This window comes from Adiantum capillus-veneris, chromosome 30 (assembly GCF_014529385.1).
Source record: "Adiantum capillus-veneris isolate H3 chromosome 30, ASM1452938v2, whole genome shotgun sequence".
Taxonomy (NCBI): Eukaryota; Viridiplantae; Streptophyta; class Polypodiopsida; order Polypodiales; family Pteridaceae; genus Adiantum; species Adiantum capillus-veneris.
Genome location: NC_140960.1, coordinates 12615082 through 12643028, shown reverse-complemented (window position 1 = coordinate 12643028; position 27947 = coordinate 12615082). Strand labels below are relative to the sequence as shown.

General features: G+C 45.0%; 1 protein-coding gene across 4 annotated transcripts in view; it reads left to right on the top strand.

Annotated features, from left to right (window-relative positions):
• LOC147417556 (uncharacterized) overlaps positions 1 to 27947 on the top strand; it is a 116505-nt gene that overhangs the window by 63933 nt on the left and 24625 nt on the right. For all 4 annotated transcript variants that reach the window (XM_086507203.1, XM_086507202.1, XM_086507200.1 and 1 more), the window contains exons 9-10: positions 2876 to 3070; positions 3282 to 3404. In XM_086507203.1, the coding sequence (XP_086363329.1) occupies positions 2876 to 3070; positions 3282 to 3404 (318 nt within the window). The remainder of the gene's footprint in view (positions 1 to 2875; positions 3071 to 3281; positions 3405 to 27947) is intronic.

Here is a 27947-nt window from a genome sequence, read left to right as displayed (position 1 = left end):
GCATCAAGAGTTTCGGACTAGATGAGATGGCTAGATTGAATGAGAGAACCGAGCTCGGTGTTCAATGTGAATTAAATGTTTGATTTGTGAACTACTTAGTAGATCAAGACATCCGTAAAAAAATCAGCGCGTCTGGATGTGGTTGCTGAATATGTTACAATGATCATGATTTATTTCTGAGACCCTCGACGGAAATGTGATTTGATTAGTGACTAATGTCTTGGTGGAAGTGCTAGATTTGTTGAGCCTGGTGCCTGTGTACATTGAGTTAGTGTCTACTGAGCTAGTTTCTATCCTTTTGCAGTTTTTGCAGGTGTAATCGAGTGTGATTACAATTCTTTTAAGAGCGAGTATAAGGTTGTGACGTGGCATGCCCAACTGGAAGGATTGCCTGAGAGGACAAGGGTCTAATCCAGAAGAACTTTGAAGATATGGCCATGGGTCCTGGTCTGGGGGGGGGGGTTTAGGATTTAAAAAACCTAACCCTACCAACTTGAAGAGCACCGACTGAGGGGCCTAAACCCTAAACTGACAAAAGCAATTGTAACTTTGTGTTGACCTGTTGATGTGGCACTTGTACGACATATCCTAGATTATGCACTGATATGCTGACATGGCATTGCTGCACGAAATCCCAGATTTTATGTTGGCTGATCTGGCAGTTGGGTGCCATGCTTTTTGGGAAGTAGATGCTTTTGAGATTAAGTGCTTTTGGATGAGAGCTTTTGGGGCTCTGCTTGTGGGCATCCCTTGTGTACTATTTATAAGTGCCCGGAGGGCCAGACCTTAGAGAGCATTTGGATGCAGAGTTGGAGAGCTGGACCCTTGGAGAGTTGTACCTTTGCAAAGCAATAATAAACAAATACCGGAAGGGGTGCCAGTCTTTGGGGTCAATGCATCTGGGGACGGAACTCTGCCATCCCGTGTCGACTCTTCTCTCTCTTTCTCTCTCTCTATTTAAGTTCAATTCAGTGATTTGTAGTTTGTGTTCGTGTGTTGCTATTGATTTCTCGCTTCGAGTGTCAGCTTGTAACAGCCCAAAAATCACACACTACATAAACACATCTAGCATACAATTTAACTATTGGCATATGCAGATCCTTTTAATGTATATCCCATAAAGATCAGCAGCTGGCGACCATTTGCACCATGATTTAAAAAACAAATAAATTAAAATGTATTTCCATGAGGATCAACAGTTGACAACGCTTGGAAAAGAATCCAAAGAATCACATGCTTGGTGATAAGACTTCAAATTATATTATCATAAGATCAGATAAATATTGATGTACCAACAATACAGAAGGGCCAAAACACTTGCACAAAAAGAAATTCAATACACATATATAGCTATACAAGAGGTGCGAGGCGTCATAATAGATTAGTTTGAATAATTAAGAGGCAAAATAAATGAGGGGAGCTGGTTAAAGATGCTTACACAAACCATTAAAGCAAGAATCATACGTATACCGATGGAAAGGAAATATCAACATTCGTTCCAGAAAAATATAGAAATATATAATATTGGAAACAATAACCACTTAAGAGATTAGCAGAATAGAATGATGAAGGGGCGGTGTGCCCATGCGTGCGTCCCCCAAAGGAAGTTTAGATCGAGTTTGCCACACATTCTAAGGCCTTGGACATAAACTAATCAATGTGTTTTGCTGTCCAAGGCAATATGAAAGATGAAACTATATATAAGGCATAATATGGATGGACAATTTGGATACGAACATGTAGTGGCCAAGTAGAAAGCTTATTGAATTCAAGATGAGGCAATACCTAAGGGACCCCCTCCTTCAATCGAATGTGAGTGCACGAGTGTGGAAGCATGTGAGAGTGCGATTAGAGGCAAAACGCTAGATATATAGAATGAGCAAACTCTGCTATACTCAAAATCACAAGTGAGAGACTACCCACCCTAGTCACATATCAAGTGCAGTAGGGGAAGGTAAGGAAATCAGACAACAAAAAATAAGGATGTGGGAATAACCTGCTATGCAACGCCAGAGAGCCAGTTTGCATTGCCAAATGGTTTCCAAGGTACATCTCCATCAATGAATGGGCTTGTGCAAACGCCATAGATGATTGCCCCATGCTCCACAATCCAGAGGGGAGGAATGAGCAAACGATATGTTTTGGAAGCAGTGAGTGCATGAAAACATAAGAACCAGGATGATGAAAACAATCTTGCAAGCACTTCATAGCCTCAAGTGGAAGAAAAGGTGTAAGAATCTGGCTAGTAGTCTCCATATCATGCACACGCACATGCACACACACATTAAACACCTCGGGACTGAGGGGGCATGGTTTGCGATTGTCGATGAATGGGCTTGTGCAAACGCCATAGATGATTGCAGATGGTGAAGGGGTTGCAAAAATCACTGAGCAGGGCAGGGATAATGCTCAGGGTTCGTGCAGAGGCCTGGAGAGTACGAGGGCACTTATAGTAGGCAGAGTGTGCTGATTCTGCACCGCACCACACAAATATGCACAGTTGGCCTGGATGATGAACAGCTGCGGAAGCTCTCTGTGTTTTTTCAGGTTTTAGTCGCTCTCAATTGCTTGAGAGGCTCCAACCAAGGTGTTTCTTAAGTCAAATGGCATAGTTCACTTTCATGCCTTTATGGCTTGTAGGTTCCATGTATCACATTGAAACCTGCACACCACTGAAGTTTTCATAATGTATGCTGCTTAAAGATGCAACCTGCATATTCTGTCAATAGAAGTCCTCTTGCATTTTTTAGGGTCACTTATGCGGACTCGTCATTTTAGAACCTTTTGAGAAAGTCTCTCTTAGAACTGATATTCCTAATGCTAAAACGAACTGGAAAACAGGCACGCTTCAACTTTTTCTGTGTGTGTCAAACAGAAGGTGCTCAATGATGAGGTTGAAAGAGTAAGAGGCTTTGCAGGCGATTTTTCATTACCATTTCGAGAGAGGTTGAAAATTCTTGGGCGAGTTGTAAACCCTGAGGAGCTTCATCTGAGTGTGGCAGAAAGAAAAGTCGTGTATGCTTATAATGAGAAGCCAGTCCTTTCAAGGCCACAACATACTTTTTATCAGGTATAGCTTCTCATTTCTTTCTTCCTTATTCTTCGCCTTTGCAATAAAATGCTGATATATTATCCCCGTGATAATTTACTTTGCAGAACTTTTTCATATAAGGCACAATGAGCTTTTAGTCTCTTGATGAGCAGTTGATTTTATTTGCCTCACGGTATGATTTCAAGACAGAAATGTGTGCTTACTTTTTGGTGTTTTTCATGCTTCTTAGGGGGACAGTTATTTTGAGGTGGACTTGGACATGCATCGGTTCAGCTATCTGGCTAGAAAAGGAGTCGAATCGTTTCGCGAAAGGCTGAAATTATGCATTCTGGATCTTGGTTTGACAATACAGGTAAAAATGTTTGGTTGAAACCATTATATTACATGGTATCACACTTTCAAACCGTGATCTTGTTCAGGCTTATCTGTATTGCCTTTATATACAGTTGAATGGTTAGACCCCACCAACCCCACCCCATCTTTGGTTTAGGCATGATTGGTTTATCTCTACAGTTATGACAGAAACTTAGTAGGCAGAAGTTTGTATTGATGTGTGGATGTGTGAGGGCCTATATTGGTACCTAGTTCTACATCCACTATTGGGCACTACTGACGTTAGTTGGGATGTCATAGTATTTAGTCGATACTATGCATGTCCTACGCTTGTTTGAGCATCGGGCCACTCGGCAAGACTTCAAAAGTTGGGTTTTCTTCAGTTCCTTCACCTTCTTCTAGTGTTTTAGGCCTCTCGGCTGTAACCTGCAAAACTCAAGGGTTAGATCAAGACCCGAAGATCGCTCGGATGTTCCTAATGCCACACACAAATGAAAAATATCACATAGAGAAATAGTCATGAGACAGAGGATTCTGGCTTCACCTAGGGATTGGCATGGATGATCTTTCCACAGAGAATGAATCTGTGACTTGCCATGCGGACACATTGCTTGATGCGTTTATGAACTCGACACAAAAACCCTTATCCTAAAACTCCTCATAGAGTTTCTTGCCACCGGCGCAGACACCAATCTGCTAAAGTGGGGCCCCCCATGTTGCTTTTATAGGCTATGGGAGGGTGGCAGGAATAGCAAAGAGTCGATGCTTTTTCCCCAGCAATAGTAGGTGAATAGGGCCACCTGAATATATATATATATATATATATATATATATATATATATATATATATATATATATATATATATATATATATATATATATATATATATATATATATATATATATATATATATATATATATATATATATATTATATATATATATATATATATATATATAGATAAGATAAGATAAGATGGATAGACAGATTGATTGATTGATTGAAATGAAAAGAAATGAAATGAAATGTTATATTAACGTCTTCAAAATAGCTAAATCACAAGTCACAAGAAATCCAACATCGGTCGTTGGCGGATCTCATCAATCTCCTCCAACAGTAGTCTAACCGGGCATCGTGCATGTCGGGCCAAAGTGATCCGAATCCTCTGATGTAGCCTCCGTCGATGCTGTGTAGTCCTCTGCAGTCGTGGGCGTTTGGATCTCCCTAGCTCAGTCGCTCGATCGATCAGTGTGCCTCTGGTGTGAGGCGACAAGATCTGCTGTGGTAGTAGCTCCTTTGGGTCTCCAGTGTCTGCTCTAAAGAAGTCTGTGATGTGTCTCTGAGACTGGCTAGCCTCTCCTCTCATCAGGCTTTCTCTGTGTCTGCGCAGCTCGAGCAGAAACAAACCCACGCATCTTTGATCCTCATACCTGATGAGTCCGGAGAGTGGTCCAAAGCCCTCTCTGAACAAGCAGTGGAAGCGGCCTCGTATCTCGTAGTAGACGGGGCAGTGGCATGTGTAGTGTAACTCTGTCTCAGGCTCCATCTCACACAGGGTGCATGTCCTGGCCTCTGCTGGCACTCCGCTGTATCTCCCAGTCTCGATCAGCAGCTGGTGTGAAGATGTGTGTATCTGGCCAATAGCACACCGTATCCCATGAGACAAGTGGGTGTCCATGTATCTCGGCCTCGTCACAAAACCGTCCGCCTTAAGCTGGAGAAGATGCTCTCTATAGAAATCCATCTTCGTGCCCAACTCCTGTGCTGGCTGTACCCATGTCCTTCTGGTGTCTAGCCGAGTCGGGTCCTGGCAGATGAGCCTGGTGGTCTCGGATCGTGTAAGAGTCAGAGAGGTTGCATCCAGTGAGTACTTGAAGGAGGGTGTAACAGACTTGGACACTCCAAGTCGAGAATCTACCACGACACCATAAATAATCACTTCAAACAGTTCACAGCTCACAATTGATTCGACACTGGCCCGGCGGAGTTCCGTGCCTAGAGATATTGGCTCCAAAGATTGGCGCCCCTTTCGGTATTTCTTTTTGTATTAATCTGTGTTCAAAGTACAAGAGTGCGGGCAAGCGCTCACACTCAGACTCTGCGTCCAGATGCTCTGAGTTATGAGAGCCTACCTGCATATATAAAGAGTACAAGGGATGCTAAAAGAAGAACCCCAAAAGCTGGTAAACTCAAAAGCTTGTTCTCTCTCTCACTGGCTCTCTTTCTCATGAGAGAATAAAGCAAGGCAATAAAAAGCTCTCTCTCTCTCTCTCTCTCTCTCTCTCTCTCTCTCTCTCTCTCTCTCTCTCTCTCTCTCTCGCCCATTGCGTAGCCAAAAGCAATGCCCAAAGCTGCTGCTGATGTGCCTGCAAAATGCGCCGCCAAACGCGGACGTCCGTACAGCCTGCCACGTGGCACATCCTCCGCAATTTCCGGGCAGCCTCACCATGTCAGCATTTTAGTGTACTGGGCAGCCTCGTCACACTTTTCAGCCTGCCAGAGAGTTCTTGCCAGGGGTGTGTGTGAGTACTGGGCACACGTCACCAGTTTGTGACATACCCCACTCTTGAAAGCATTGTAATCGCCCTCGATTACGCCTGCAAAACAGATAGAGGCCATAAATTGCCTTAGCAGATGCTGACTGTTAGTACCAACGCACTAGGAACACACATCTAGCACATGTACCAATCGATAGTCACATCACACGACATCACAGGAAATCACTTGATATCACAGAACATCACATGACAAATCACATTCAACATTCATTTGGATCTCAGACCATGATTTATCGGCAATGCAATTAGCAATCGCATCTAGATCCACTCAAGACCTCATAGATGCCCGATTGACTAATCCCTATTGCAACCATGTCTATCGAGATCATTTAGACCAAAATGCTGCAGTCATTTTGTCTATCAGTTCCTGCACTTAAAAAAACAAGTCAAGAACAAATCAGTTTCATATTTTCCGGAATTCCATTTCATAAAATTCATAGAGCAGAATACTGTCAGCTCTCAGTATCCCTGAAGCTCAAAGAGACATCAGTGACTCTAGTATTCAAAAATTCTAGGTATCTGTTGACAAAGGAGCGGAGGAACTCCCCTCTTGTGCAAACCCACTGCACCAGATCTCCGGCCAAGCTGAATTCGGGGTTCCATTTGGAGTAGACTATGCTAAACCAAAAGCTTCGAGGTAAAGTTTCACAATCTGAGGAGTATCTGCTAGGTCCTCCTCCTCCATCCACTTCGCATCCAATGCATGATAGTTCTTGAATTTAACCAAGAACCGCCTTCTCACTTTACCCTTATTCTTTCCGTCCTTATGTGCCAAAATTTGTTCAGGAACAAGGATCTCCTCGTTTTCCTCCACTTCAGGTTGCTCATCAGGCTCCCCATCTTCGGGCACATCACCTTTAAAAGGTTTCAAGAGACTCACATGAAATGCATTGTGAATCCTCCAAGTGTCAGGTAGTTTCAGTCGGGAGGAGACATCATTGATCTTTTTGGAGATATGGAAAGGCCCATAGTATCGCATACTAAGCTTTGGAAAAAGCCTCTCCTTTCCCTTTTCCTTTCTCAGGCGTGCCTTCTCAAAACGTAAGAGCACCCAATCATCCTCCTTCAATTTCAAATCGCGACGATGGCGATGTGCTGCCTTTTTGTGTCTTTCCTGAGATTTTTGCAAAGCCTCACGGACCTTGGCAAAAGCCGTGTCCAAGTCGCGCGTGTACTCATTGGCTTAAAAAATCTTATCTTTCGTGCTTAGGAAGGGTGGAACCTTCGCAGCACTTTAAATAATCTCAAATGGCGCCTTCCCCATCGAAGAGTGTATCGTGTTGTAGGCAAATTCCACCAAAGGTAGATACTTTTCCCATTGAGTCTTCTGATCCGAGATATAAAACTTCATTAAATCTAAAACCACTAAATTGGCAATCTCAGATTGCCCGTCAGTCTGCGGGTGGAAAGATGATGAGAACTGCAACCGCGTGCCAATATTCTCTCAAATTGCCTTCAAAAACAAACTCGTAAATTTGGGGTCCCTATCAGAGACAATCGTCTCAGGCATGCCATGTAATCTAAAGATCTGGGCCACAAACAGTCTCGCTAAGTGATCCGGCTTGACTGTTTTCTTCACTTGAATGAAATGAGCCTGCTTGCTACATCTGTCAATAACTGTCCAGATATTATCGTGACCACTCTGTGTTCTCGGGAGATCAAAAATGAAATCCTTTGCAATACTTTCCCAGGGGCGGGTGGGTATGGGCAAAGGCTGTAACAATCCCTGTGCTTTATACCTGTCAACATTGACCTTCTAGCATATCAAGCAACAGCGCACAAACTCGTCCACACCCTTCCCGAGTCTCTGCCAAAAGAAGTATCTCTCTACCCCTTTCAAGGTGGTAGCAATGATGCGGTGACCTGTAAAAGGTGGATAGTGGGATTCGGTCATAACCTTTTCCCTCAACGATTGTGTAACGCATAACATGGTTTTCCTCATCAAGTAGCCATCCCGAATGGAATATCCCGCTACTGTCTCCCCATCTCGTATCCGTGTGAAAACGTCTGCAAAATCTGTATCTGTGGCATACTGATCGATCATATCCTCGAAGCTCCTATGATGTATCGCAAAAATAGCCAGAACCAATGGCTTCCGAGACAAAGCATCTGCCACCAAATTCTTCTGTCCCTGAACATGGACAATCTGGAAGTGAAATTGTCCCAACGCATCTGCTTTTCTGAGAGTTGCTTTTGTGACAAGAAGTAGCGTAAGCTCTGATGGTCTGTAAAAAGAGTAAAATCCGCTCCGAGTAGGTAATGCCGCCATTGAGTAAGAGCATAGATAACCGCCAAAAGCTCTCTCTCATAAATCCGTGCTGTCAATTCTGGCCTTGAGAACAATCGCCTTTCGTAGGCAATGACATGGCCTTCTTGCATTAAGACCGCACCCAGACTACGACCACAAGCATCACAATATACTTCAAATGACTTTTGCAAGTCCGACAAAGTCAAAACTGGTCTTGTAGTCAATTTCTCTTTCGAAGTCTGAAAGGCAGTCACCTGTGTGGGTCCCACGAAAAAGGGACTCCTTTCTGTGTCAAAACATGCAAAGGGGAAGCAACCTCTGCAAACTTTCGAATGAACCGCCTGTAGTACGAACACAATCCCAAGAAGCTTCTAAGTTCATGGACATTCTTCAAATCAGGCCAATCACGGATAGTCTCTATCTTGGCTGGATCCTTCTGCACTCTAGCTGTTGACACAATGTGTCCCAAAAAGTGTATCTGTGGTAGGAAAAATTCACTTTTCTTCTCATTAATCACTAACTTGTGATCTCGTAATGCCTGAAAGACTTGAAGCAGATGATCTCTATGTTGTGCCTCATCCTTGGAGAAAACAATGATGTCGTCAAAGAAAGTGCCAACAAATAGCCTGTACTCTCTAAAAATCTTGTCCATCATCCGGTTAAATGTCGCAGGAGCATTGGTTATAAGCCAAAAGGCATCACCAAAAACTCAAATAACCAAAAAGTCGTCCGAAAGGCTGACAGACGTCTCCTGGCGTGATTCGGATCTGATGATATCCATTCTTCAAATCAATCCCGCTAAAACACGAGGATCCTTGTAATCTGTCGAGTATATCATCGATCCTAGGAATCAGAAATCTGTTCTTGATGGTGATTTTGTTGAGAGCTCTATAATCGATGCACATTCTCCAAGATCCGTCTTTCTTCAAAACCAACAGCAATGGAGAGCAGTATGTTAAGTATGGAGCCTGATTTATCCTTGTAATTTTCTGTGGTAAAAGCGCACATTTGTAAGGCCCCCATTATGAGGAGAAGCCATCGTGCGTGAAGAAAAATCACTCACCGGAAACCAAAATTTTCACGGACAAGAATCAAGGGCAACTTTAAAGGCCTCGGGAGGCCCCCGAGTCTTTTTTTTCGCCGGAATATTCTTTTTCCACCGGAATATTATGGCCGGATGGTGGCCGGAAAGTGGTCGGAAAACAACCGGTCGGTTGGCCGGTGGCCGGTAGTCAATGGCCGATGGCCGGTGGTCGGAAGTCAATGGCCGGTGGCCGAATTCAAAAGCGGACTTGTCCTCTCAAGGGCGGCCACACATGGGCGGATTGGAGGGTCCGATTTGGACTTATTCGCACAAGGGCAGCTACACATGGCTGTTTCTCATAAGAGAGGGCAGCCCTTTTGGTCTATAAAAGGAGGCCATTTCTACACACATTTCATAGTGTGAAGTTGATGCAACAAGGTGAGTGTGAGGTGGTGAGAGTGAAGCAAGGCGGGAGCTCCATTAAGGGTATAATCCCTTTGTAAACTACTTCTTGTTTTGAAGTACTAAAGCCATTGAGTGGCTGCTTTCCCGTGGACGTAGCCCACATTGGGTGAACCACGTATATCGTGTGTACTCTCTCTCTCTCTCTCTACTCTATAATCTCGTGTATATAAATCTGTCTCTCTCCATTAAGTAATCTACTCAATTATCTATTTAGCTACGTCTTATTTCCTAACAACTGGTATCAGAGCAAGGTTTGCTCGTAGCTAAATTATCTCAAGGAAAGGATTCCTTGAATTGAGTGGGAGTTATGGCGGAGGAAGAGAAGTTCAAGATTGAGAAGTTTAACGGCAAAAACTACCAACATTGGAAGATGCAGATTGAAGACTATCTCTACCAGAAGGACCTCTATTTGCCACTAGGCGGTCTTGCGAAGAAGCCCCCAACAATGGCAGATGAAGCATGGATTGTCCTTGATCGAAAGGCACTGGGAACAATCCGGTTAAGCTTGGCGTCAACGGTGGCCTTCAATGTTTCGGAGATGAAGACCACGGAGGACTTGATGAAGTCACTTGACGACTTCTACGAGAAACCATCGGCATCCAATAAGGTATTTCTTATGAAGCGCTTGTTCAATCTAAAGATGGCAGAGAATGGTTCAGTTGCAGAACACCTAAATGACTTTAACACAAACATAAGTCAACTTCGATCAGTGAAAATCAATTTCGATGACGAAGTGCGAGCTCTCCTTATACTATCATCTCTACCGGATAGTTGGGACAGCCTTGTGATGGCTGTAAGTAATTCTATCTCTGGCACAAATACTCTTAAGTTTGATGATGTTGTGGGTGTTCTCCTAAGCGAGGAAATGCGAAGGAGAAGCACAGGAGAATCATCAAGTGCTGCACTGTCAGTGGAAACAAGAGGAAGGCTTAAGGAGAGGTTCAAAAACCAAAAGGGTCGTGATCGCTCAAGGCGGAGCAAGTCACGCACAAAGTCAGTTCTTGAATGTTGGAACCGCGGCAAGAAGGGCCACGTCAAGAAGGATTGCTGGTCCAAGAAGAAGAAGGAGACAGAGTCTGAAGACAACAAGCCAACATCGGAGGCCAATGTGGCAGGTAAAGTAGAGCAAGATGCTCTAATTCTCTCATTAGACAATGTGTTTAATTCCTGGATAGTAGATTCTGGGGCTTCATTCCATGCGACACCACACAAGCAACATTTCCAAGACTACAGCAAAGGTAATTTTGGGTATGTATACTTGGGAGATGATGAAGCTTGTGAGATTGTCGGCAAAGGTACAGTTTCTGTCAAAACTGCTAACGGAAATGAATGGAAGCTTAAAGATGTTAGGCATGTTCCTTCTCTTCGCAAAAATTTGATCTCTACAGGACAATTGGACGATGAAGGTCACAACATTGCATTTGGAAACAAACGGTGGAAGATCTCAAAGGGATCTTTGGTGGTTGCCAAGGGTGAAAAAGTCGGTACACTTTACTTGTGTACTGTTAGCACGCAACCTTCGGCTTGTGCAGCAACTACAGAAGTTGACAGTGCGGTGTGGCACTACCGACTTGGGCATATGAGTGCCAAAGGAATGCAAATCACTCAAACAAAGAAGCTTCTACCAGGTTTGAAAGAAGTGGACTTAGAGTTCTGTGAAGATTGTGTTTATGGTAAACAAAAGAGGGTAAAATTTCAAAAATCAGGAAATGAAAGAAAAAATAAAAAACTTGAGTTGGTTCATTCTGATGTTTGGGGTCCTGCAAGTACACCATCACTTGGTGGCTCATTGTACTATGTAACATTCATAGACGATGCGACTAGAAAAACATGGGTTTATGTCATGAAGAATAAATCCGATGTATTTTCCATATTTCAAAGGTGGAAAGCCTTTGTGGAGAATGAAACAGGAAATGCCTCAGATCCGACAATGGAGGCGAATATTGTAGCCAAGCTTTTTAAAGCTTTTGTGCTAGCAATGGCATTCGGAGGCAAAGGACAACCCCAAGGACACCTCAACAAAATGGGATTTTGGAAAGGATGAACAGGACAATCATGGAACGAGCACGAAGCATGCGGCTACATGCAGGCCTACCGCTTGAGCTTTGGGCGGAAGCTGTAAGTACGTCTGTGTACTTAATCAATCGGTCACCCTCAACGGCATTGGATGGGGGAGTTCCAGAAGAGGCATGGACAGGTAAACCGGTGAATTATGCATTTTTCAAAGTGTTTGGGTGTGAGGCTTTCATGCACATAGATAGAAGCCTAAGATCAAAGTTAGATGCAAAGTCCAAAAAGTGTTTCTTCATTGGCTATGGAGAAGGAGACTTTGGGTATCGCCTATGGAATCCTGAAGATGGTAAAATCTTAAGGAGTAGGGATGTAATTTTTAACGAACAAAATATGTACAAAGATTACTTGGAAAGAAAACAAATAAAAGAAACAGGTGATGAGTACATGGAGCTTGAGGACGGTGAAGACTCAAGGACTGTAAACGGTGACAATGTGCAACAACGTCAACCAAATGAGGAGCCTCAACCTATTCCCCGAAGATCTACAAGAGCAAGTAGACCTCCAGAAAGGTTTGTTCCTTCCTTCAACCATCTCTTGATCTCAGATTTAGGAGAGCCGGAATCATATGAAGAAGCTATGCAACATGAATCCAAAGAAGAATGGACGAAGAGCATGCAAGTGGAGATGGACTCACTACATCGCAACTAAACATGGGAGTTGGTTGAGTTGCCTAAAGGTAAGCGGGCACTTCAAAACAAATGGGTGTACAAGCTAAAGGAAGAAGAAGGTGGGAAGAAAAGGTACAAGTCTAGGCTTGTGGTAAAAGGTTTTTCTCAAAAGAAAGGTATTGACTTCAATGAAATATTTTCTGATGTTGTAAAAATGAACTCAATTAGGCTTGTCTTAAGCCTTGTGGCTGCTCATGATCTAAATCTCGAGCAAATGGATGTAAATACGGCATTCCCTCACGGTGACTTAGAGGAGGAAATCTACATGCTTCAACCAAAGGGGTATGAAGTAAAAGGTAAAGAGAAAATGGTTTGCAGATTAAAGAAGAGCTTGTATGGTTTAAAGCAAGCATCAAGACAATGGTACTTGAAGTTTGATCGATGGATGTTGGATCATGGATTCACAAGATGCAACTCGGATCACTGCGTCTACCCGGAGAATTTGGGAGATGGGAAATTCATCATCCTAATGTTGTATGTTGATGACATGTTGATTGCAAGTGCTAACATGCAGGACATCAAAGACCTAAAAGAGGAGCTGTCCAAATCTTTTTCAATGAAAGATTTAGGTGCTGCAAAGAGGATACTTGGTGTGAAAATATCAAGGGACAGGACGAAGAAGACAATAAAGCTATCTCAAGAAGATTACATCAAGAAGGTACTAGAAAGGTTTGCAATGCAAAATGCAAAACCAGTTTCTACACCTTTGGCTGGTCATTTTAAACTAACGAAGGATATGTGTCCAAAGACACAAGAGGAGATAGCCTATATGTCTAAAGTTCCATATGCTGCAGCGGTAGGTTCTCTAATGTATGCTATGGTCTAGACAAGGCCAGACATTGCACATGCAGTGGGAGTTGTGAGTAGGTTCATGGACAACCCAGGTAAAGAGCATTGGCAAGCTGTGAAGTGGATACTTAGGTATCTAAAAGGGACAACAACAAATGCTTTGTATTTTGGAGGAATTGATATTTTTCTAGAAGGGTATGTTGATGCAGATATGGCAGGTGACAAAGATACTCGAAGAAGCACTACTGGCTATGTGTTCACGGTTGGAGGCACAGCAGTAAGCTGGGCTTCAAAGCTGTAGAAAGTGGTTTCACTTTCTACCACGGAAGCAGAGTATGTAGCAATGACGGAGGCAAGCAAAGAAATTGTGTGGCTTCACAGATTCTTAGAAGAGCTTTGATTCAAACAAGACAATTGTGTCTTGTACAGTGATAGCCAAAGCGCTATTCATCTTGCGAAGAACTCAGCCTTTCATTCAAGGACAAAGCACATTGAGGTGAGATATCACTTCATACGCACTCTTTTGGAATATTCTTTTTCGTCGGAATATTATGGCCGGACGGCGGCCGGAAAGTGGTCGGAAAACAACCGGTCGGTTGGCCGGTGGCCGGTAGTCAATGGCCGATGGCCGGTGGTTGGAAGTCAATGGCCGGTGGCCGGTGGCCGAATTCAAAAGCGGACTTGTCTTCTCAAGGGCGGCCACACATGGGCGGATTGGAGGGTCCGATTTGGACTTATTCGCACAAGGGCGGCTACACATGGCTGTCTCTCATGAGAGAGGGCAGCCCTTTTGGCCTATAAAAGGAGGCCATTTCTACACACATTTCATAGTGTGAAGTTGATGCAACAAGGTGAGTGTGAGGTGGTGAGAGTGAAGCAAGGCGGGAGCTCCATTAAGGGTATAATCCCTTTGTAAACTACTTCTTGTTTTGAAGTACTAAAGCCATTGAGTGGCTGCTTTCCCGTGGACGTAGCCCACATTGGGTGAACCACGTATATCGTGTGTACTCTCTCTCTCTCTCTCTCTACTCTATAATCTTGTGTATATAAATCTGTCTCTCTCCATTAAGTAATCTACTCAATTATCTATTTAGCTACGTCTTATTTCCTAACACAGTACGGTGAAGTACTAGGCTGGACAAGACCCTTTTCCAAGAGGTCTTTCACTTGGTTCATAATCTCTTTGTTTTGGGCTCAGCTCACACGACTCCCTTAAGTTTTATATCGAGTACAATGGTTTTGCCCTTCTCCATGGTCAATGTTGCTTTTCTCGCCCGATAGTCGACCATGGCGTTGTTCTTGTGGTACCAAGGAATTCCCAAGAGGACATCACAACCTTCCAAAGGCGTTATGTAAAAGTCCTCATGCCCTAAATACCCCTGACAATGCAACCGAAGTTTGCCAATGACAGGTATAATGGCTACGTCCCTGCCGGGTGCCGCTAGAACTGCCTCTGCAAGTGGTCCCATCCGATCGGGAGTGATCTCAAGCCGCGCTGCCAATTCCGGTGGAATGAAGTTGGCCTTGGCTCGTCCATCGAAGAAGATCAGGGCTTCTTGGTCTTTCACTTTGCCCCAAGCTCGGCAAAGTTCTGTACTGTCGTCCATCCTGCTAGGATCGGTACCCACGCAATTTGGACCAGTCCTGTTTTCATCTTGCCTTTTATTCAACAGTCCTCACTTGCTCTCAAACTCTCAAGCCTTTCGTCGTCCTTATCATTCTGTTCTTTCTGTGCCTTTTTAGGGCACTTTGCAGAGATATGTCTAGTTTCCCCGCATCCAAAGCACTTCCCCTCCTTTATGTAGCGAGCTCTCCCTTGAGGAGTAAGCTTGGGTCGTGTATCCTTGTCTTTCTGTTCTGGGTTGCTCTTTCTCTTTCTACTTTCGTTTTTCGAAGTCTGTTCGGCTCTTTGCGTCATGATCTCATCTGTGGGGTAGGTCAGATTGCCAGAGTGAATGGCAAAACCCCGTTTCGCATGACTCATCAACTCCTGAATAGAAGCTGACTTTTATTCCAAGCAGTGAACTCGGATATCTGTAGGTAGACCGAAGGTAAACTGCTCAATCTGTTCCTTGAACGAGATCTTGTTAAATGAAGAGGCGGGTAGAAAAGAGCTCCAGAATCTCTCGCAATAAGCGTCCACTGTATCCTTCTTGGTCATCCGAAGATGGTTCCAAACAGTTCGTATATCCCGTTCATACTCTCGAGTCAGCCAAGAAGAAATAAAAAGCCTCTTGAATTTCAACCGTTTAACTGGTGCAGTCTTGTTTAATAGAAGCGTGGACCACCAAGTTCGAGCATTCCCCTTAAAATAAGAGGCAGCTCTCCGAATCTTAGAGTGCTCTGAGTAACACCCTCATGAAATAGCGATGTCAAACTGTTGTATAGAAAACAAAGCCTTCGAAGCATCTTTATAACCGGAAAACGTGTCAAATTTAATTGACTGTGCACCTTCCTTAAACTCTCGAACTTTCTTGCTTTTGTCTTCTAGAAAGGCATACTGGTTGGCTTTATAAAAATTCTTCTTCTTTGCGTAAAAGATGCTGTCATTAGAGTCTGACCTATCTGAAGACGGGTCCTGTGTAGAACTGACAACCATGGGGCGAGATTTTGGCTTCTCTTCCTTTTTCTTGCCCTTTCCGAAGCTTTGCTTTTTGCTTCGCTTTTTACCCCGTGTCTTCTTCGCTCGAGTCAGATGAGCCAGAAGAACTGTCAGAAGAAGAAGAAGAAGAAGAAGAAGAAGAAGAAGAAGAAGAAGAAGAAGAAAAACTGGGTACTCCTTCAAATCGAATACGCTTCTTTTGCTTTTTTGCCTTTCCAAATGTCGACTGACGACCCAAATAACTCAGGAAGTCAGCATCTTTCTTATGATTTTTGTCGTGCGTTTTATCTTTGTTTTGCGTGTCAAAAAGCTAAGCAATTCGTGCATCAACCACCTCTTCTAATTCTTGCTCTGTGTACATCTTGGGCATAGGAGGTTTCTTGAGAGCCAGTTTGAGGGGTGGCTCTGTGGTCTTCTTCCACCGTGTATGCACCTCATCGAAAGAGGTCTCGCTCATATACTTTGCAAATTTTGGGTCCTTCGCAAAATTGAGGATCATCTTTGTTGCGTCGCCGATCAATCGTTGATGCTTCATCTCTCGAGCTCCGCCTGAGTAGGCCAAGGCGGGCCATACTCCTCGTGTGAATCTTCGTTGTGATCTCTTCTCGCATCGCTAGATGCAGAGGAAGTCGATTGATTTTTGCCTGAAGCCATAGGTGCCGCGAAAAGGGATCGGATTTTCTGTAGAAGAGAAATCGGCCGTGCTGTGATACCATTGTAACAAACTTGGACACTCCAAGTAGAGAATCTACCACGACGCCACAAATAATCACTTCAAACAGTTCACAGTTTACAATTGATTCGACACTGGCTTGACGGAGTTCCGTGCCTAGAGATATTGGCCCCAAAGACTGGCGTCCCTTTAGGTATTTCTTTTTGTATTAATCTGTGTTCAAAGTACAAGAGTGTGGGCAGACGCTCACACTCAGACTCTACGTCCAGATGCTCTGAGTTATGAGAGCCTACCTGCATGTTTAAAGAGTACGAGGGATGCTAAAAGCAAAGCCCCAAAAGCTGGTAAACTCAAAAGCTTGTTCTCTCTCTCTCTCTCTCTCTCTCTCTCTCTCTCTCTCTCTCTCTCTCACACTGGCTCTCTTTCTCATGAGAGAATAAAGCAAGGCAATAAAAAGCTCTCTCTCTCTCTCTCTCTCTCTCTCTCTCTCTCTCTTGCCCATTGCGTAGCCAAAAGCAATGCCCAAAGCTGTTGCTGATGTGCCTGCAAAATGCGCCGCCAATCGTGAACGTCCGTACAGCCTGCCACGTGGCACATCCTCTGCAATTTCCGGGCAGCCTCGCCACGTCAGCATTTCAGTGTACTGGGCAGCCTCGTCACCCTTTTCAGCCTGCCAGAGAGTCCTTGCCAGGGGTGTGTGTGAGTACTGGGCAGCCACGTCACCAGTTTGTGACAGGGGGCAATCTGTCTATACCAAACCCATGTGCCTGGAACCATGACGTCATCTCCCCATACCAACATGCCGTGTCTTCCTGCCTGGCTAACTGTCGAGAGGACTCAAGTGCAAGGTGGGCGTATCTGTCTATGGGAAGTTCCCACAAGCGGTGTATGAAGGAAAAGATTTGGTGAGCGCCTCAAATACTAGTGGGGGGGGCAGCTAGCTCTGCTCGGATAATAGCATGTGGTACTGAAGCCTTGGCTCTAATGAGCCGCGAGATCATAGAGACCAGAGGCTTCTCCATGTTCCCCCATCCATCAGTGCGACCTGTTCTCCCGTGATGATCCAATGAAGGCCCCCATATCTCAGCTCCATAGAGCAATACAGAAGCCACCAAAGTGTCAAAGAGCAAGAGCTTCGTCCGAGGCTCTTGAAATTGAACCTGTGAACACATCCTCTCCAGTCTTCCCAATGCCGAATGGGCTCTGGTCAATCTAGTCTCTGCTGCTCTCCTCAAAGAAAATGCTGGTCCACTAAAAACCACTCCAAGGTAAGTGTAAGCATCTGTATATTCACTGTCTCCTGGCCATATGTGAATGCGGGTGTTGACCTCCTGATCCACTGTGGGGTGGTATTTAATACCATGACCTTGGTTTTACCAAGGTTGACAGACAAGCCACTTTCATGGGCAAACCTGTGCAAAGCATCCAAGTGACGTTGCATCCCCTCCGGAGAGTCGGAGATCAACACAATATCATCAGCATATAACAATAGCGGAATCCATGTCCCTGCCAGCGGTGCACCTCTTTCACCATCTTTCTCAATGTAGTCAGAAACCTCATCCACATACATACCAAATAGAGTAGGAGAGAGCGAGCAGCCGTGCTTCACTCCAATAGTGAAGTGAACCGGTGTAGATAGACCCTCTGAGGTGCGTACATGCCCTACTACTGATCTGTACAATGCCATGATCCCCCAAATGAGCTCTGTGGGTACTCCCATCTCCTGTAATTTGCGCATTAATCTAGCTCTGGGTATTGTGTCAAATGCTTTGTGGAAGTCCACAAAGCTACAATAGATCCGTCTCCCATGGGCTCTGTCCTCCTCGATGATGGCCTTGAGTGTCAAGATATGGTCAAGAGTAGAAAAACCTCTCCTGAACCCTGCCTACCCAACAACATGCATGCCCTCCCTCTGTGCCCATCTACTCAGTTGCTGCTCAAGAATGATGCGTACAACCGTGCCAATGTGTGTCCAATCATGATAGTGCGATAATTCCCAAGCTCCATAGGGTCTCCTGACTTGAAGATAGGTACGATCGTAGATAGACTCCAAGTATCAGGCAAGCCCTCACACATGGCACGGTTAAACATAACTGCTAGGAGCTCTGCTAGTAGATCTCTGGCATGCATGAAATGCTCAGCCACTAAGCCAGGATGATCATATGCTCTCCCAGTCCTCATCCTGTCAATGGCCTTATTCACCATCTCAGCGGTGAAAAAAGCACATGTGTGTGGGCATGGATCAGGGGGGTCGAGAAGGGGCTGCTGTCGATGCGTACTGACCCTAGGTCTCTGTAGAGGTAATGGCAGGGGAGGGGGGAGTGCTCATGAAAGAGCCGCCATGCCTCATGTGAGTCCTGACTCAAGAATAGTTGGTATAGATCCTGCTCTAGTTGAGCCAAAAATGCCCTCTTCTTCCGCTGCACTAGGCGTCGGAAGTCAATCTGTGACTGTCTGTGAGTGATGTCCCCCAAAAGCACTTCCCTCTGAAGTCTAGCTCTAGTCTGACAACATTCCTCATCATACCAGCTGTTGTGAGGCATGCTCCCAGAACGACGTCTCTGCTTAGAAAGTGTGTGTGGGTATGCCTCTATTGCAGCATCGTGTAATGTCTGTGTCAGTATAGTAGTAAGCTCCTCCAGAGGCACTAGTAACACGGGTGAGCAAAATGGAGATGAGCTAGGCCTAACCATGCCCTTCTCAACTAACAGATGCACTTACCGCATAACCTCCTCTTGTTGAGCTTGAGAAACTCTATAAGGAGGTTTATTAGGCGGTGAACTTCCTGGAAGGAGTTCAATTGCATGGTCATCATTGCCTCGTTTAGGAGGTAGTTCACAAGGGATTTCGTCAATAAAGACATCTTGAAACCCCTTGAGAAAATTGGATAACTCTAATTCCTTGTGGTTGTTTATATTTTCTTTTGCTAAAGCATTAGGTTCATTTTGAGAATCTTTAATGAAAATCATGTACACGGAAATAGAGCTCTTTATTGAATTATTGAAAGCTTGCGTATGTACAATGGGTATGGTGTTACCCATTTCCTTAGCATCTATGTACATATCTTTTTCCCTGAACCTAAAGTAGATTCTCCTTTCAAGAAATTGAACATTGGCAGCCATGCGGTCAAACCATGGTGCCCCTAGGATTACATCCTCGTGCTTGAGAGGAGAGATAAAGAAGTCCTCTTTGTCTACATAGCTTTGGACATGGAGCCTCAATTTTCCAATTAAGGGAGTGGCTGAAGCTTCTTGCCCCTTGAAAGCACCATTTATGGGTAGGACATCTCCCATCTCATAGGCTTGGATGCCTAGCTTGGTGGCCAACTTTGTGGAAATGAAATTGTGAGTAGAACCAGGGTCAAAGAGAATAAAATCATCATGTTCTCTTACCTTTCCCCAAGCATGGCATAGAGGAGATCCTTTGTGGTGAGCTTCCTCTTCTTGGATTTCAACCAAGGTAGCTCTAGGAGGCTCATGGCAGGTGTTCTTTCGGGGACAAGCGCTGTACGCATGCCCTTGCTCGTCGCACTTGAAACAGCGGTTATCCTTGCGATAACGCTCAAGCTCTTCATGAGAGAGTTTGTTTTTGCCTTCGTTAACTCCCTTCTCCTTAGCTTTGTTGTTATTGGAATTGCCCTTATGAGACTTTTGGACATTGTCCTTCCCCTTACGCTCATTGGAACCCTTCTTTTCCGTGGGCTTAGAATTTCTCTTAGCCCCTGTTTGGAAATTGATTCGAGAAGCCACCGTAGTATGGTGTATAACTGCAGATATGGTGCGTGGCGTTTGGGAGTTGACATACTCCGCCATTTCTTCAGTTAAGCCCGCACAAATTTGTTGTTTTTGCTCTCCATAATCCATCTTTTTGAAGAAAGTGGCTTTGAGATGTAAATTCCAAAACTTGTCTACATATTTGTGAATGGATTCGTAGGGAGAGAGCTTCAAGCTTCGCCATTCGGTGAGTACTTTGTCTTTGGCATCGGTGGCCAAAAACTGCGTCATGATGGAAGCTCTTAAAAGCTTTCCATGCTCGTGGAGCTTCACTGTTGGCCCGTAGGCTAGACCACCATTGCCTGGCGAACTTTTGAAAGTGCATAGCTACATGGTGTAGCTTAGAGGACTTCGTGAAGCCCTCATCTCCAAACGCCGCATCGAATTGTTGGATAAAGGCCAAGACTTTGTCCATAGCACCAAAGGTGCCATTGTAGGTAAGGAAAGAGATGCTCTTTCCTCCCTCTCTGAACTTCTCGAGGGCCTCTTCTTTTTGATGGTTCAAAAGTTGCACCATCGCTTTCTTCAGAAGATGAATAATTTGAGGAAGATGGAGAAGAGGGTGACCTCTTTCTCGCCTTTTTCTTGCCTTGGTTCTCTTTGTCCGCACGGTGCACCATCACTTTCTTCATAAGAGGAAGAGGATGAAGAAGATGGAGAAGAGGGTGACCTCTTTCTCGCCTTTTTCTTCTCTTGCTTTTTGTCATCCCTCTTTGAATTATGGTGTGGAGAAGTGTGCGATGGTCTTCTCCGTTTAGGAGGTGATGGAGAGCGTTTTGCCCGCCATCTTCGTGGAGCCATCTCCACCGAGGTGGCAGGAGACTTACTTCTTTTTCGTTCCTTCGGTGGGGGCTCTTGAGTTCTCCTTTGAGAAGGAGATGCGTCGTTGAGAAGCAAATTTTTGAGCCCTTCATATGGATCCTCTTCCTCTTCTCGAATTGGAGAGAGATCTCTTTTGGAAGTGTCACAAGGAGGCTTCTTAGGTACTCTGTCGTCATGGTGGGGAGCTTGGAGAATCCCATGAGCACGAAGCTACCGTTGCACTTCACTTTGGAGGGATGGATTGCACATGGCTTGTTGAAGCCTAGAAACAAGGTAGTTAACAAGCATAGGGGAATCATTAGTAGCCTGTTCATTAGCAAAATCAAAGCTATCAACAGTAATTTCACTCTCTTTAGGTGTAACTTTTTTAGGTGTACTTTGGCACTTCAAGTCCTAGTTGCTACTCCTCTTTACACCTTTAGAAAAGCACTCAAGCTATTGTACCCGTGGCTCGAATACCATTAATTGCAAGGAATAGAAGAGAAGGTCTTTCAACACCAAAACAACACCGGCTCCTGTCAAGCTTCTAATAGCTCAATAGTGGTTAAGCCGTAGGCAAGCCCCGTAGGACTCCACTATTAAGACCATAGCTCTTGACGGTGATGCCCCGTTATCTGCATGAAGGCAGACGCACTGCAAGGTTGAAAAATCCCTATTCTACGCACTCAATTGCAATTAATAATACGAACCATTTATAGCTAGCTTGAGGACCTCCCTTCTTGAGCAAGAAAAGAGAGCTTGTGCTCTGATACCAATGTAACATTTAATGGCCTAGTAACTTGTGTGTAGCGGAAAATAACATGAACATAGTGAGCATCTCATTAGAATAGGTTCCTAATGAGCATAACAAGAGTGCTTGGGTGGAGAGAGCAACAAAAAGCATAACACCTAGTTAGATAGGCATGAACAATACTTCAAAAGAGCGAGAAATTAAGCTATTGACAACAGTTGAGGACCCAATTTACATGGAGCCGGTCCCCCCTCCAAAAAGGCTTTGTATTATAGGTTTCCCCCAGTAAGAGAGACATTTTACAATACAATTCTTTGTGTTCCTTCAATAACTAGCTAGTGCAATGAAGATGGAAGCTTCAAGCACTAAGCAAAACACTTATAAAACACAACATCCATTCCCTCATGGTCTCAGACCCAAGACCTCACACACCTTCGAAGATGGTGAGAGATAGCGTGGTATGAGAGAAGATTGAGAGGACTTATTCTATGTGTTCTTGGAGGGACCGTTATGCTTTTAGAAAAGCACACGCCTGAAGCTTTGATACCACTGTAATAGGACGACACCATGTGCCAACTAAACAGAACAGATTGGAACAGACTTTTAGCACATCAAATGACCGAACTGAGAGAGAGAGAGAGAGAGAGAGAGAGAGAGAGAGAGAGAGAGAGAGAGAGAGAGAGAGAGAGAGAGAGAGAGAGAGAGAGAGAGAGAGAGAGTGTGCTGATGCTTCCGTTGATGCTGCACTTTGGAGGCTTTGGGTGTGGGAGGGCCGTGCCCTATCGCAGCTTTATTGGGACCCAAGAGAGTGGCATTGGCCTCACTCAGACCCCACAGGTGCACCTGTATCCTTCTTTGAGTACACTGTCAGGATTGGAAGATTAGCATTGATGAGACAGCAACCACAGCAGCCTACTCGTATGCGTTTCTGGTTACATTCAGGCCTCTCCCATGCCTATCTGCAGCAGTTTTGGTTCGCCATCTGGGATTTACATGTTGCTCGTCGTATTTCCTTTTTCATGTGGATGATTGCTCATGCGGGACTACTAGTTGGGACTTGGCTAGCTACTATGGGTCATGATCCGTTATGTACTCGTTGCCCTTTGCGCCAACTTGAGTCACCTGCCCACTGTCTTTGGTCATGCTCAGCTTCCCATGTAGTGTGGCTTGCAGTTTGCTCTCTACTCAACAGAACAGGTGTTCAGCATGGATTTCTTACTTGGGGATCTGTCTCATGGTTGATGCCGATGCCCGGCCCGCATCTTTTCTACGAGGGCTCAACCACAGATCCAGCCTTCATGCTTACCTCGACTGGTTATCGGCGAGGGACTTTGGCTATGCTACCATAGATTGCTTGGCAGGGGGATACTCAGACACGTGATGCAGTTTTCTCAGTCATCACTAGTATTACACTATGGAATATTTGGAGAGCTCGTTGTCTTCACATTCTCCACAACTCCTTCAGGACATCCTCACTGCCATTTGGCTGGACATCATTCACACCCTGATTTGGCAGTGGGATTCGTCCTCCGGTACATCTAGAGCAGCCGAGGCTCGTCGATTTGCCTTCCTTCGGCGTTGGGCAAGATCCCCGCTCTTCTTCACACTGACAGGTGGTCAGATTACTTGGCATTATGCCCCTCCTCAGTGGTTTCTGCTCCACTCCTCACACCGACCACCATGAGATTGTTGTAGTTGAGTAGTCACTATAGTGGCTCTCCTCCTTACATTCACAGCTTGTACACCCCACGTGATAGGCTATTTTGGCATCCGCTGGGATTATTTTGTACTCAGTAATATACAGCCCTGACTTTTTCCAAAAAAAAAAAGAAAAAAGAGAGAGAGTGCTAGAGTTCCACTCCCAGACGGCATTGGCCCCAAACCCTGGCACCCCTTTCTATATTTGTTTATATTGCTTCAATAAGGTACAAGCTTTGGGAACTTTGCTCTGCTTCTCTGCGTGGTAGACTGCCAGAGAGAGAGAGCCCATACAGTGTATATGATCGCCCTTGGCCTATCTAGAAGCAGTTATATGAAAATCATGAGTTTTAAAAGCTCCAGGTCCAAAAGCATGCGGCTAGAGGACTGCTCGTACAGTGCTGCCATGTAAGTAGCAGTTTCCGCAAAACGTGGGTCTGTCTGTACAATCTTGCCATGTCATCATCTTCATGCGATTTGTGTGTGAGTGTTCTCTGCTTTAATTCAGGGTTTAGGCCCATCGGCCAATGATTTGCAAGCTGGTAGGGTTAGGATTTTTATTCCTAACCCCTTTTGACCTAAGTTATAGGTTTTAGGCATGTAATCTATACTATAATAAAAGGGGGAGGGATTCCGCCCCCCCTCCCCTTACACGTGGCGCTATTTCCTTGCTTAAGCCAGTGTGGCCTGCAACTCCCCGACCTGAGAGAGAGAGAGAGAGAGAGAGAGAGAGAGAGAGAGAGAGAGAGAGAGAGAGAGAGAGAGAGAGAGAGAGAGAGAATATGCCGGCTGAAGTGAGTGGGGAGTTCTGAGAGAGAAAGAGAGAGAGCGCGCCTTAATGTCTAATCATTGGGTGGGAGGACCCAAATTGCCTAGCTTCTTTCGCTATTTACTTCGCTTCAAGTCGTGAGTCCTGTCACCTCTGTGTGTGTGTGTGTGTGTGTGAGAGAGAGAGAGAGAGAGAGAGAGAGAGAGAGAGAGAGAGAGAGAGAGAGAGAGAGAGAGAGAGAGAGAACTCTGAGAGTACTTGAACCACGTGACTCCCTTCAAGTTGAGAGAGAGAGAGAGAGAGAGAGAGAGAGAGAGAGAGAGAGAGAGAGAGAGAGAGAACTCCTGATCGGTGAGGAATAGCTGGAGCCTGGGACTTTGGAAGAGCTGGAAAAGTATGCTGATTCTGTGTGTGTGTGTGTGTGTGTGTGAGAGAGAGAGAGAGAGAGAGAGAGAGAGAGAGAGGGAGCATATGCCGGCTGAAGTGAGTGGGGAGTCCTGAGAGAGAAAGAGAGAGAGCGCGCCTTAATGTCTAATCATTGGGTGGGAGGACCCAAATTGCCTAGCTTCTTTCGCTATTTACTTCGCTTCAAGTCGTGAGTCCGGTCACCTCTGTGTGTGTGTGTGTGTGTGTGTGTGTGAGAGAGAGAGAGAGAGAGAGAGAGAGAGAACTCCTGATCGGTGAGGAATAGCTGGAGCCTGAGACTTTGGAAGAGCTGGAAAAGTATGCTGATTCTGTGTGTGTGTGTGTGTGTGTGTGTGTGAGAGAGAGAGAGAGAGAGAGAGAGAGAGAGAGAGAGAGAGAGAGAGAGAGAGAGAGAGAGAGGCTGTAGAGCATCACAAAATGCGGGAAGAGGTCTCTGTGTGTGTGTGTAAAGATGCTGCAGGCTGTTTCCGCTGCCTTCTCTCTCTCTCTCTCTCTCTCTCTCTCTCTCTCTCTCTCTCTCTCTCTCTGTCAGAATCAGCTGTGTGTGTGTGTGTGTGTGTGTGTTGGGGGGGGGGGGGGATGTTAGCGCGTGTAGTTTGAGAGCAGCTCTGTGCCATCAAATGGTCCAGCTCATGAATGCTCATCTCCGTCCCCACTTCAATTTCGTGAATAATGTGCCCCCAGGCATCCACCATTAAAATTGGCAGGAACGTGCACCTGCAGAGCTTGCCGACAGGAGCATGCATGCAAGCTGACTCTGGAATCGCAGCACTTGCCTTTCACCCCTGCTATGCTACCTGATCAATGAATGGAATTGACTGCACCAGAGCGCATGGCATAAGCTCCCTTGCGACCTCCGTAGTTGACAAGATGTGTGTGTGTGTGTGTGTGTGTGTGAGAGAGAGAGAGAGAGAGAGAGAGAGAGAGAGAGAGAGAGAGAGAGAGAGAGAGAGAGAGTCACAGCCCTGACATGCATGTTGCTATGTTTTAGTGGAGGTAGTTGCACGTCCAGCGGTACTAAACATTTTTCGTTGTGTGTGTGTGTGTGTGTGTGAGAGAGAGAGAGAGAGAGAGAGAGAGAGAGAGAGAGAGAGAGAGAGAGAGAGAGAGAGAGAGAGAGAGAGAGAGAGAGAGAGAGAGAGAGAGCGCCACAGCCCTGATTAGCACGTCCGTGGGTTCTGGTTTGCGGAGGCTGGCTGATTAGTAATGTGTTTGTGAAGGTTACTTGCTTGCGGAAGTATCTTAGGGTTTAATTTCACTGCTGCCGCAACAACAGCGCTTATCTCTCTCTCTCTCTCTCTCTCTCTCTCTCTCTCTCTCTCTCTCACACACACACACACACACACACACACAACGATGTCAGCATGCAAGTGATGCCTTCAGATCAGGTGTGCCATAGATTCAAGCAGTGTGTCTAGGGCACGCACGTGTCAAAGTGGGGAGAGAGAGGAGGAGAAGAAGAAGAAGAAGAAGAATAGAATTTTAACACCATAGGAAACTATCCCGAGAGACCTTCAAGATCTATTTGACGAGGAGAGTTGAACTTTTGATGTGTTAAGGGAGGGAGGGAGGGAGGGAGGGAAGCTACATTGCTATTTGGCGCTAGCTTGACCATGATCACTGTAGCTCTTCTAATAGTTTGACCATTGACACCTTTGCCCATCTTGCTACAACGTCCGGGCCTCATGGAGAGAGGAGAAGAAGAAGAGAATTCTAACGCCGTAGTAAACTATCCCGAGAGACCTTCGAGATCTATATGACAAGGAGAGTTGACCTCTAGATATGTTATGAGAGAGAGAGAGAGAGAAGCTACATTGCTATTTGGCGCTAACTTGACCAGTGATACCAGCATGCAAGTCGCACCCACTGCAGCTCTTCGAATAGTTTGGACACTGACGTCGCTGCCCATCTTGCTACAACGTCCGGGTCTCATGTGCATAAGCTACATTGTGCTTACGTAATGGTGTTGACCTGGTGCATTTGTGATGGTGATCGTGCTTATTACTTGGCTTGCGCAGCGGCAGTTTGATGCAACAAAATTTGTTTTTTTCGAGCACTGGGGGGATTCACCACGGTGTGGGCCAACAAGAAGGCGTTCAGCAAGAAGTAAAAAGAATGGCTGATCTTGCATGATTTTTGGCCGAATGGAGGCATAAATGGGATGCATGTGCCAATTTTGAGAATGCAGTTGTTTATTATTTTATTAATGATTAATAATAATAAATTTAAAAATATGTGTCATGGCACGGTCTGTAGCTCAGCTCACACTAAAGCTACCCCATGATGTTGCCGCCACACATTCTGTATGCACCTGTCGAACATCTCATCTCAGTGACGTTGTCGGCAAGGAAGGCTTCACACACTTTGGTGTAGTCAAATCAGTGGATGGTCTTGAAGAATGATTCACGATCTCTCTCTCTCTCTCTCTCTCTCTCTCTCTCTCTCTCTCGTACGAGTCTCCATGGCTAGTATATAGCTTATGCTAATTAACAACTAAAAAGGTTATTACTTCTTAATACTTATGTATTCCTCTATACAAACCTGAGTTCTTAGTTAATCTCTGTAGATCTGACCACCCATGAGGTATTTAAGTCCTTGAGATCGAGTCCTATGAGTTAACTGCGGCAAATCAAGTTTATTCACAAGATGCTATCAAATTCTAGAGTCTCCATCTCTCTAACTCGATTAGCGAGAAGTGTCATTAACATTGTAAGTAATCAAATGCTCTTCGATTGAAGAAAACAATTAAAACAAAGTCCTTTTTTTATTGATTTGCTTTTATGAAATTTGTCAAGAGCGAGGGGTTTGAGGGTAAGAGGGGCCATGCCGCCGCCCGCGCCGTTTTACTAGTCTTTATAAGTGGCCTTAGGGGCTCACTTCTCAGAGCATCTGGATGCAGTCTGAGAGTGAGGCTTGAGCACCAGTGGGCCCAGTTGTACTTTGCGCATAGATTTATAAAAATAAATATCGAAAGGGGCACCAGTCTTTGGGGCCAATATCTCTTGACACGGAACTATGCCATGCCGTGTTGTCTCTCTTTTGTTCCATCAGTTAATTTGAAGTGAATCTTTGCTGTGTCGGGGCAGAATCTTGACTTGGGGTGTCCAAGTTTGTTACAGTGGTATCAGAGCGGGGCCAATTTCTCTTCTACCAGGAAATCGGATCCCTTAATTCTTGACACTTATGGATTTCAAAAAGAATCAGTCGACTTCTTCTGCATCTGCTGATGCGGGATGAGATCAC